Here is a 12,413-nt window from a genome sequence, read left to right as displayed (position 1 = left end):
TTGACGTCAGTGGTGACCACCTTCCCATGTGGCAAATTCCACGCCATTACATTGTTTATTAACATTGTAGATGTTCTGTTTGTAGATGTTCTCTGTCTTTCTGTTAAATCTATTTAACAGGTTTCATTATTTCTTTTTGACAGGTTGAGGCGTGTCGGCTTTACAGCAAATTTTCATCTAGACCAAACAGTTTGGAAGCTATACCTGTCATTATAGAAAAGGTAATTTGGAATACATAGTAGAGATAGTAAGTAAGATATCCTGTATCATTGAGTTTATCTCAAAAAATAGTTTTAAAATATACAGTGAGTGCTGTTCCATAGAAAGTTGGCAATAGCTCATTGTTATATAATACAGAGTAAAAACAATGATTGCAGATGCTGGAAACCAGATTCTGGATTAGTGGTGCTGGAAGAACACAGCAGTTCAGGCAGCATCTAAAGGAGCAGCGAAATCGACGTTTTGGGCAAAAGCCCTTCATCAGTTATATAATACAGTTACAACTTAATTTCTTTTGTGACTATAAACAGAATCTATCAAACCATTTGAAACAAAGTGACACTAAAGTGAAAGTACATCAGCAAAAATTATTAACCCTTATATTCAATGTTATTTGTAACCTTTGTCAAAGGAAGTATAATGAGTTAACTTTCTGGTTTCCAATAATTAACTTCAGAGAGACTAAGGTCTGAGAAATTTGTATTCCAGAGTTTGCAAGTGGAAGAACTCCTGAGATTTTTTTGTTTTCAGATGAGCACTTCATTTCACAGTGGATAATTTGACACAGTGAGTCAGATTTTGCCAATTTAGTTCCTGGCCAAGTGGCAGGAACATTTATCAGGCTTTGCCGAAGCTCTTCAGCTGAGCCTCAGCATGAACATCCAGCCCATAGGTTCCTCAGTCAGTCAGGGTGAGTGGCCAGATCTGTCTGAAGAAGGTTTTGCAATGAGTGGAACCGCAGCATGAGCTCGAAGGGAATACTTGTACTTTGGGAATGGCAGCAACCATAGGAATGATGAGGTGAGCTGAGAAGGCTGGGGTCCAGGTCTCTCATTGTTACCTAGAGGTAGTATTAAGGTGTTTCAGTGAGGTGAGCTCTCCCATTGATGGGAGGGTCAGCCTCTTAATCAAACAGACATGTATGGAATTGGCTAAGTAGGCAGCAGCAGGTGTCTGGTCCATCTAACTAAGAAACAGTGCTGGAATACTGTCATTGCCAAACACGACATTCTGTCTTTTACTGCATTTGCCTACACGGTATTCCTCAGGAATCTGTCGACACATCCTGCAGCTCCACCCATTCCTGTCTTTCCAAGCTCCTCTTCATTGCTCATCTGAGTAACAAACACTCACTCACGCTCACCTTATTGTATTCCTGACACCCAGGCTTCCCCTGTTACCTGCCACAAGCATCTTTCCTCCTTTCCACAGAACATTCCAGACATTGGATCTCTCTTCTTTTTTCTTCTTGTGGGAGAAGAAAGTGCTAGCCTTGGTGAGAGGCAGAGATCCAGTGGAGACATTGGCTGCCTATGCTTTTTTAGCCACTGGTAATCTGTGCTAACTTTCTTCATTGGGAAGAAGGTCTTGTTCCAGGAGGATCTAGATCTCAGTAGTGACCTGCCTTGAGAGCCTGAGCTTTTCGTGAAACTGATGCTCATGCAAGATGAGAGATTTGATCCTTTGCCTGTAGACCCAGGGTTTGGGAGTATTTCCTCTTTCCAGCTGTATCTTGGTGTCCATCAAATCTGTCCTGTGGAGGGCCATGTGGCTGATGATAGGGCAGCACCTGCTCCTGCTGCTGCTGCTAGTGGGGATTGTGTGACTTATCCTCTGCTTTATCGTCAGAGGTCTGTGGTAGAGCTACCGAAGCTGCTGCCATGCCATTGTGAAAGCTGGCAGGTGGGAAGTGCAGCTGAAAGTGAGTGAAGTGCTCAGCAACTGAACTGATTCCCAGGCGGTTGGAAGTCAGCTGTCAAGCAATGATAGCATTCTGAAGCAAGTGCTTCGAACAGCAGCTTCTTAACCTGGCCATATTTAGAGCTTTTCAGTTTCACTGATCAAAGCATTTCTAGATTGTTAATTTCACTGAAGCATCTTTTCCAGCTTCTCCTTCACTTCAGTGACCCTGGCAGATACCCTTGTTATGAAATTCATAAACATCACTCAATGAGCTATTTGATTATTTTAATTGTTTACCTGGAACCTGCAGGATATGTCCTGTTTGTCTTCAACCCCACCCTGAAACATGGAAGGAGCGGATGATGCCATTACTTCATACCTTTGGTAGACTTATGGGATTTAACTCTCTCCATGTTGACAAACTCACTTATCTAAGTCTGGAAAAATTCCACTCAGCAACAGAGAAATTTGTGTTCTTTTGTCAGCCAACAATTGCTTACCTAAATTTCCTTTAATTCTCAATTTAAATTTAATCAACATTTTCAAAATGTTTAAAAAATGTATGGATTTTCAATTTACAGTAAGAGGCATTCAGAGTGAATTTATGTTGTCAGTGTGTGTATAAACTAAACTTGTTAGCGTATATCAGATTAAAAATTCAGCGTTACCTCGGTGCAATACTGAGGAGGTGCTGCATTTTCAGGGGCTGGCCTTCTTTTGAATGTTATTCTTTCTCTCTCATTGATACAGATTATCTCATATTTGTGCAACTTGGCTGCCCAGTTCATGCACTATACTAATAGAGTATTACATTACGGAAGCAGACCCTTAAGTCCAACTCGTCCATGCCAACCAAGTTTCTCAAACTAAACTAGTCCCATTTGCCTGCATTTGGCCCATATCCCTCTATATATCTGTTCTGTTCAAATATCTTTTAAATGTTATAACTATACCTGCTTCTACCACTCCCTCAAACAGTTCATTCCACATATGAACCACCTTCTGTGTGAAAAGGTTGCCACCCAGATCCCTTTTATATCTGTCTCCTCTCATCATAAAAATATGTCCAGATTACACTATTAAAGTATTTAATTGTCTATATTCATTCCTGGGACGTGAGGATCGATGGCCCAGCCAGCATATATTGCCTATCTCCAATTGCCCTTGAGAAAGTAGTGGTGAGATCCTTACCAGGACCACTACAATCCATGGAGAGGTGTATATCTGCAGTGATGTTAAGAAGTGGTTGTGAGGAGTGAAGCTATTAGCAGTAAACACCTGAGAGAGACAGCCCATGATCCAAGGAGTAGTGAGCAGTTAGGGAAGTCAGCGCTGGTGTTGAAAGCATTGCCGGGATGGAGCAGCTGTTACTCAGAACTAGGAGTTAGGGCTGTGTGCTGAGAGCTAGGTGTGGGTGTGGAGGGGGTGGATGAGAGTGAGTCCTGGGGAGGGTGATGGGGACAGTGCATGAATTAGGGCCAGGGGTGGGGCAGGTAATGGGGCCGCGGGTGTGGGGTAGCTGGGTTTAAAGGAAAGGGTGGAAAAGCTAACACCAGAGTTGGGAGGAAATGAGAGTTGGGCGTGGCACAGGAATAGACCATCAAAAGTCACCATAAAAGGACAGGGTGCAGGCAGTTTTGCTGGCGTTGCCCTTCCATCTAGGCCAGAAGGGAATTTTAATAGATCCGGGTATTCTTTCACTTGGTTCCCAGATGGGGATATCAGCCGGAGGAGGGAGGAGGAGGCAGTCACAGGATGGCTTGGGGAGGGATTAAGAGGCTTCTGTGGGGTAGAGTCAGCATGAGGATTTGGGGGGAGCAGCAAGAAGGAGACTGGAAGAGGAACGTGGGGATGAGAAGAAGTTTGCAGGAAGGGTGGGAGATGGAGGCTGCTAAGGAGAGAGTACAGTTTTAAACCTTTGAAAAAAAAATGCACAGTTAACTTGGATCCAGCAAGGTTCAAATTAATGAGGTAATGAATTTGTCACAAATGCCTGTGGAATGTACAGTTTAGAGCTGTGTATATTGAAGCGTTACTACACCTGCTAAAACTGTAGTGAACCCTACTATAACAAACTCTGCCCGTCATTACATTTAAATCTGAGATTGAGATCCAAGATTGTAACTGCCTCATTAAGAAACTCCAGCGTTGTGTGTATGTGATGAAAATGCATTAGCTGTAACTTCATCAGTCTGTGGAAGATATGTTTGGGACGATTTCTTTTCAAATGTGGAAGTGTGCGTCAATTATTTTAATAAAAACATTAGTTAACTTATTCCTGTTATCTTGTGCTAATTTAAACGCTTGGTGTCTAAAAATCAATTCTTTCATTACATATTGTAGCTTTAAGTTTAATACAAGAGTTGGTAATTATCGGGGATATTGATGAATTATTCTAATTGTACCCCATATATAAACACAATTGCAAAATGTATTACCATGTGACAGCATCACTTGATAAATGATGCAGAGTTATTGAGTTTTACAGAACAGAAAGGGACCCTTCAGCCCATCATGTTTATACTGGTTAATCAAACATGTATCTATTCTAATCTCATTTTCCAGCATTTGTATACTGTAGTATTGAAAGTGTTCATAATGAATGCTTCCTAAATGTTGTGAGTTGCTGTCACTATTACCCTTTCACCAGGGAGTTCCACATAACTCCACACTAGGTGAAAAAATTATGCCTTAAGTGCCTCGATATCTCCCACCACTTACTTTAAATCTATACTCCCTGGTCATTGACTCAGGGGAAAGGTTTCTTACCATGCACCCCGCCTATGCCCTTTATAATTTTGTACACCTTAATCAGGTCCCCTCTCAGCCTTCTCTACTCTAAGGAAAACAACCTCAGCTTATCCAGTCTCTCTTCATAACTAAAACATTCTAGCTAGCTGCTGAGTCTCCTCTCATTAGTGCAATCAACTTCTTCCTGTATTGTGGTGACTAGAACTGCACAAATACTGTGGCCTAACTAAAATCTTATACAGCTCCATCATAACCTCCCTGCTCTTGTTTTCAGTGTCTTAACTAATAAAGAAAAGTGTTCTAAATGCTTTCTTAACCACCTTATTTACCGGTCTTGCTGTCTTCATGGATGTATGGACATGTACACTAAGTCTCTCCAATACCCTGTACTTTGTAGGGTCCTACTTTTTAACATGTACTCCCTTGCCTTGTTAATCCTTGCAAAGTGCAAACAGTCTGTGTCCAAATGCAGCAAAATCTGGACAATATCCAGGTTTGAGCTGAGAAATGGTAACATTTGTGCCACATGAGTAATAAACAATGGCCATCTCTAACTGGAGAGATTCTAACTATCATGCCTTGACATTTTCATTACTGAAACCCTTTGTACCATTGACCTGAAACTGGAACAGCTATATACATACTATACAACAGCAGGCCAGGGGCTAGGAATCTTGCCGGTGATCAGTGGCGTGCTGCAAGGATTGGTATTGGGTCTGCAATAATTTGCTTTTGTCCAGTGTTTAACCCACTGCCACCTCACTTCCAGGAATTTTTTTTTTATTTCAAAAATATACTTTATTCATATATATTTAATCTATACAATTGGACATGTCATCATTCTGTAAACATTCCATTTCTTTGCGTATCGAAACAGGGTAATCATTCATATTCACAGGTTGGTGCGATTACATTGAGCTGAGGCGCCAGCGGAGCCCAAATGACTGCGCGGGCCCCCTGTTCTTCTTAGGCAGGCAGATGTTAGACGGTGGTCTTTCCCCACCGCGCTTTGGCGGCAGCTGCCCCAAGCTTCAGCACGTCCCTCAACACGTAGTCCTGGACCTTGGAATGTGCCAGTCTGCAACACTCAGTCGGGGTCAACTCCTTCAGCTGGAAGATCAACAGGTTTCGGACCGCCCAGAGAGCGTCCTTCACCGAGTTGATGATCGTCCAGGCACAGTTGATGTTCGTCTCAGTGTGCGTCCCGGGGAACAGGCCGTAGAGCACAGAGTCCCGCGTCACGGCGCTGCTCGGGACGAACCTCGACAGACACCACTGCATTCCTCTCCAGACTTCCTCTGCATAGGCACATTCCAGAAGGAGGTGTGTGACAGTCTCGTCCCCCCCGCAGCCGCTTCGAGGGCAGCGTGCGGTGCGGCAGAGAGTCCCGGCGTGCATAAATGATCTCACAGGCAGAGCCCTTCTCACCACCAGCCAAGCCATGTCTTGGTGCTTGTTGGAAAGTTCTGGCGATGAGGCATTCTGCCAAATGGCTTTGACAGTCTGCTCAGGGAACCGCTCGACAGGATCCGCCCTCTCCTCTTCCCGAAGGGTCTCAAGGACACTACGTGCTGACCACTTCCTGATGGACTTGTGGTCAAAGGTGTTTTTCTTCATAAACTTCTCCACGAAGGACAGGTGGTATGGAACGGTCCAACTACTCGGAGCGTTCCGCGGCAGCGAGGCCAGGCCCATCCTTCGCAACACCGGGGACAGGTAGAACCTCAGTACGTAGTGACACTTGGTGTTTGCATACCGGGGATCCACGCACAGCTTGATGCAGCCACACACAAAGGTGGCCATCAGGGTGAGGGTTGCATTGGGTGTGTTTTTTCCCCCATTGCACCGGTCTTTGTACATTACATCTCTTCGGACCCGGTCCATCTTTGATCTCCACACGAAGTGGAAGATGGCCCGGGTGACTGCGGCGGCACAGGTTCTGGGGATAGGCCAGACCTGTGCCATGTATAACAATACTGAGAGTACCTCACACCTGATGACCAGATTCTTACCCGCGATGGAGAGCGACCGTTGCTCCCATCTGCCCAGTTTCTGTCTCACCTTCCTGATCCGCTCCTCCCAGGTCTTGGCGCACGCCCCAGCCCCCCCGAACCAAATACCCAGCACCTTCAGATGGTCAGTCCTGACGGTGAAGGGGATAGAGGATTGGTCGGCCCAGTTCCCGAAGAGCATGGCTTCGCTCTTGCCTCGGTTTACCTTGGCCCCCGAGGCCCGTTCGAACTGGTCACAAATGCACATGAGTCTGTGCACGGACAGCGGATCCGAGCAGAAAACGGCGACGTCATCCATGTACAGGGAGGCCTTAACCTGCAGACCCCCCGCTGCCAGGAATAGTCACCCCTTTCAGGCTCGCATCCTTCCTGATGGACTCGGCAAATGGCTCTATGCAACACACAAACAAGGCAGGAGAGAGAGGGCAGCCCTGCCTGACTCCAGATCTGACTGGGAAGCTATCTGATTCCCACCCATTGATTGAGACTGCACTGACAATGTTGGTGTAGAGCAGTCTGATCCAATTAGCGATTCCCTCCCCGAAGCCCATTTTGGAGAGGACATCCCTCATATATGTATGCGATATCCTGTCAAAGGCTTTCTCCTGGTCCAGGCTGATGAGGCAGGTGTCCACCCCCCTGTCCTGCACGTAGGCGATCGTATCCCTGAGGAGTGCGAGACTCTCAGCGATCTTCCTGCCCGGTACAGCACAGGTTTGGTCAGGGTGAATCACCGATCCCAGAGCAGACCTGACCCAGTTGGCGATGACCTTTGACAAGATTTTGTAGTCTGTGTTTAACAGTGAGATCGGTCTCCAATTTCTAATTTCTTCCCTCTCCCCCTTCTGCTTGTAGATGAGGGTGATGATGCCTTTCCTCATGGATTCACTCATGGTACCTGCCCGAAGCATACTGACATACACCTCCAGCAGGTCCCGGCCAATCAAGTCCCAAAGAGCGGAATAGAGCTCGACCGGTAAGCCGTCGCTTCCGGGAGTTTTATTCTTTTCGAAGGACTCGAGGGCCTTGGTCAGCTCATCCAGAGATAGCGCCTGGTCCAGCCTCTCTCGTGTTCCGTCGTCTAGGACCTCCGTGATAGAGGACAGGAACGACTTGGAGGCCGCGCTGTCGGTTGGCTTCGAGTCATACAGACTGGCATAGAAGGATTTGCTGATCCTCATGATGTCAGCCTGAGATGATGTTACCGAGCCTACCCTGAAGAAGTACTGCTCTTCTCTCCGACAGGATTTTCATTTGTCTCTCTCCTCCTGTCCACCTTTACTGCTTTCCTTTTCTCTCTCAGTGTTAGCACATAGCACTGGCTTCAGCCTTGGTCATTCACAGCTCCTAATCTCCCTATAATCTCTCTATGCATTGTCATTATCACCTCTTTATTGCTACCTTTGCTTCCGGAGCCATGACTCACCTTCTCTCAGCCTCGTATAAATACCTCCCTATTTCTCCCTTTTTTTAGCTTTGACAAAGGGTCAGTTAGACTTGAAACGTCAGCTCTTTTCTCTCCTTACAGATGCTGCCAGACCTGCTGAGATTTTCCAGCATTTTCTCTTTTGGTTGGTATTGGGTCCACTGCTTTTCATTATTTATGTAATTAATTTGGATGTGAAATCAGGAGATATGGTTAGTACGTTTACCAGTATTCGGCCAGTTATTCAGTTTTACTCTGCCACGTTTACAAAAATATGTTTGTCACTATACTTCAGACTGAGTTTCATATGCTACTTCATCTGTGTGGGCGGCATGGTGGCACAGTGGTTAGCACTGCTGCCTCACACCGCCAGAGACCTGGGTTCAATTTCCGCCTCAGGCGACTCTCTGTGTGGAGTTTGCACATTCTTCCCGTGTCTGCGTGGGTTTCCTCCGGGTGCTCCGGTTTCCTCTCACAATCCAAAAATGTGCAGGTTAGGTGAATTGGTCATGCTAAATTGCCCGTAGTGTTAGGTGAAGGGGTAAATGTAGGGGAATGGGTCTGGGTGGGTTGCGCTTCAGTGGGTCGGTGTGGACTTGTTGGGCCGAAGGGCCTGTTTCCACACTGTAAGTAATCTAATCTAATCTGTAAGTAATCTAATCTAATCTAATCTAAAAGTTTGCAGATGACACCAAAATTGGTCATGTAGCGGACAGTGAAGAAGGTTATCTTAGAGTACAAGACTTTCTGGTATAACATGACAGTTGCGTTTTCTGCAACATCATGCTATAGAAAATTGCGTTGTGGAAAACTGCTGTAGAAAATGGCGCTGTTGAGGATCGCTGTAGAAAATTGCTTTACCTGTTCAGTGGAAAGTCTACGTTACCCAAACAGTGTCCACAATTCATCAATCATGTTATAGCCAATTCATGTTGACAAAATGTGCATTATACCAGAATGATGTATACAACTAGACCTTGACCAGATGGGCCAATAGGCCGAGGACTGGCAGATGGAGTTCAAATTACATAAATGTGAGGTGTTGCATTTTTGGTAAGGCAAATCAGGGCAGGGCTTAAGCAGTTAATGGTAGGGCCCTAGGAAGTGTTGCCGAACAAAGAAAACTGGGGGTGCAGATACATAGTTCCTTAAAAGTAGAATTGCAGGTAGTCTTACTGTTTTGAACCCTCAGCATAAGGCATAAGTTTCACTTTTTTCCTTATCCAATCCTATATGTCTCATGACTTCCAATGCTCTAACGTAGATTTTCCTGCAAGTAGTTGCTCCGAGTCCTCTTTGGCCAAATCCTGTCTTACTGGCCTTTGCCCAATTCATAGACTTTACTTCCAGACTATCCTTGTACTTTTCCATAACAAGTCTTGCTGACTTACGATCACTACCACGAAAACGCTCATCTACTGACTCGTAACCACATGCTCAGTTTCATTCTCCAAAATTAAATTCAGCACCTTCCATCCTTACATTACTTTCCATGTGCTGGCTTAACAAGTGCTCCTGGGTGCACGTTAAGAACTTTTCCCCCTCCAAGACTTTCTCATTTTGTCTCTCTCAGTCAATATTGGAGAAGTTGAAATCCCCTACCATTGTTATTCCATTACATTTTTGCATATTTACATTTTTCTGAGATTTGCCTTCATATCTGCCCCCTATTGGGAATCTGTATGTACTCACAGAAATGTGCACATTCACTTTTGATTTTAAAATGGAGAAAAACAACTTGACCTCTACCTATCAGTCAGCTCTCTGCTTTGAGCTGACGTCACTTTTGTCGGTCTTTTTGAATACTGGAGTATGGTGGGGGTTCCTTTTGTGGTTTAGCTGCTGCTCTGACTGAACTTAGCCACTTGTGTTTTCTCGGACTGGTTTCGTGGTCCTGATCTCTCCCTATGCATGGTCCCAGGGCCCTCAGCTCACTTGCTCCTTACTGAGAATAAAAGTGTCGCCCCCGAAAATCCAAAAGTCTCCCTCAGAAATGTCTCAAAAAGAGCCCTTGGAAAAGGAAAATTATTTTGACCCTGCTTCTGAGGTAACTCCCTCTCAATGGTATAGCATTAACACCATTGTGCTACCATGCCTAATGGTTGTATCCTGTTGATGGGACAGGACATCTTCAAGGATGGTGATGGAAGATTTGAAAGGTATGGTTTTAAATTGTCTGTAAAGCATTTGGGACATCTTGATCAGTGCTATATAAATTTATGTTAATTCTTTTCCTTTGTTGTTCTCCAGGCTGTTCACCTGTAGAAATCTCGATTAATTTTATATTTTGTTCAAGGCAGTTAGAAGCAGCATCTATGGCCGTCCAGGAGCTTGTTATGTTGATATTCCTGGAGATATGGTGACGTCAAAAATCCGGAGTGAATTACTGAGGTAGGTCTGTGAGCCAGGACATGGATCATAAGCTTTAGAATTAATGCTGCTTCTTTGATCAAGGGGATGTGGGAACGAACATTGTGTTTGGACAGTTCTAACGTTACCTTGTATGAAAAGAATACCTTCACTTGTACTTACTCGTAGAAACAAAGAAACTAGAAGCAGATGTAGGCCATTCGGCCCTTTGAGCCTGCTTTGCTGTTTAGCATGACCATGGCTGACTCAGTCATTAATCTGCAAAGTAAACAGTTTGTCTCCTGGGAAGTCAGTTCCACACATTCACTGACCTTGGGGAGTTGAATCTACGCTTTCTGTCTACACTCATTCTCCTGAGCGTGAGTCAGTGTTGTTGATTGTAGGTAATATATACTTGACTTCAGTTTATTTCCTGAGAGCCCTGAAAATATGAAGGAGGTGAGATCTCATTGAGTTTACTTGGCTGCAGAGTAAACTGTCTCAGCTATTTTAATTTCTGTCCCTCCATAACATCTTGGTATGATAACTGCTCTGCTCAGGACTGTAAGAAACTACAGAAGGTTGTGTGCACAGCCTTGACCATCACAAAAGCCAACTTCCCATCCATGGACTCATTGCCACAGACAGGCTACCAGCATCATCAAAGATCCCTCACACCTCCGTTATGATCCCCTACAACCTCTTCCATCAGGCAGAAGATACAGAAGCCTGAACACACACACCAGCAGGTTCAGGAACAGCTTCTTCCCGGCTGTTATTAGACTGCTGGAGGGACCTCTCTAACTTCAAATAATGTTGATCCTGCTTTGTGCACCTCCTGTGCAACTGAAACCTTGTATACCTCACTCCGCCTAAGGGCCCTATGATCTTTATGTCCTTGTTTGCTATGACCTACCTGTACTGCTTGCAAAACAAAGCTTTTCACTGTAGTTAGGACATGTGACTACAACAAATCAAATCAAATCATATTCTGAATTCCCCCTTTGTTATTTGGTGACCTAAACTAAAAAAAGAATATATAAGGGGTGAAATAGGCTGTGCTCAAACTCATTTTATTTTCAAATAAAATTTTCAAACTCATTCTATTTGTGGCCATTCATGCTATTTCTATATTAATATCTCCAAAGTATGTATTAGATCCTTCAGCTACTCATTCGCAAAGATGTTGGCTTGTTAATGTATACTTTGCTGATGGTTTTAATGTTTTCCTTTTCAGATCCCCCTTGTCTTGTAACACACTATTATTTCTTCTATATTTCCCCTTCCTCAGACTCATCCCACTGCATTTGTCCACATGAAGCTACATCTTGCCCCTTGTTGTCCCTATCCTTCCATTTGTGTAGGTAATCTATGTTTGGTAGGCCTAAAACAGGTTATGCTGTAATTATAAGGAAAAATATTTTATAATGTAATCATTTTAAAAAGAAAATGGTATTGCTATAATTTCAAAGGGAGATGATAACAATCTTGAATTAGCCAGCGAGTGATCAATGTAATACTGGAGCCTTGTCTTTATTCACTTCCAAGAGTTTATTTACAGAAACACATTTACAAAAGCCTGCTTTAATAGTTATGTACAATTAAAACCACGCAAAAACAAAACCCAACTGATGCAAATTAACAGTTAAGGCCTGGCATAGGTGTTTGCACCAAACCGTTCCCAATCTTCCAGTATTAGTATTCCTTTGACAAGTGCTGCTCCTTTACATGAATTGATCGGTATAATATTAATTACATTAGATTCTTTACTCACCGATGTCGCTAAAGCAATGCAGTTGTAGGACCAAGATTATTTTTGATTATTTGTGTCTTGTTAGAGAAGAAAGTAATAAATTCCCTTAGATTTTTGCCTGAGAGTCCAGACAAAAACTGAAAACTGGGAATTAGGCTTCAGATGACAATTTTATGTTTTACTGTGCTCAAGTCTGCCCTCAGGCCAATTTAGCACATGG

The 12,413-nt window shown here is 44.0% G+C and overlaps 1 protein-coding gene across 2 annotated transcripts in view; it reads left to right on the top strand.

The window, feature by feature from the left end:
• The window catches only part of hacl1 (2-hydroxyacyl-CoA lyase 1), a 107,777-nt gene that overhangs the window by 31,401 nt on the left and 63,963 nt on the right, over nucleotides 1–12,413 (top strand). For both annotated transcript variants that reach the window (XM_043690167.2, XM_087987258.1), the window contains exons 6-7: nucleotides 144–221; nucleotides 10,388–10,482. In XM_043690167.2, the coding sequence (XP_043546102.2) occupies nucleotides 144–221; nucleotides 10,388–10,482 (173 nt within the window). The remainder of the gene's footprint in view (nucleotides 1–143; nucleotides 222–10,387; nucleotides 10,483–12,413) is intronic.

This window comes from Chiloscyllium plagiosum, unplaced genomic scaffold (genome assembly GCF_037043375.1).
Source record: "Chiloscyllium plagiosum isolate Xiang-an unplaced genomic scaffold, Cpla_swu_hap1 HiC_scaffold_5, whole genome shotgun sequence".
In the NCBI taxonomy this organism is placed as follows: Eukaryota; Metazoa; Chordata; class Chondrichthyes; order Orectolobiformes; family Hemiscylliidae; genus Chiloscyllium; species Chiloscyllium plagiosum.
Note: the sequence above shows the minus strand (reverse complement) of the source record. Positions and strands in the feature narration are given on the sequence as shown.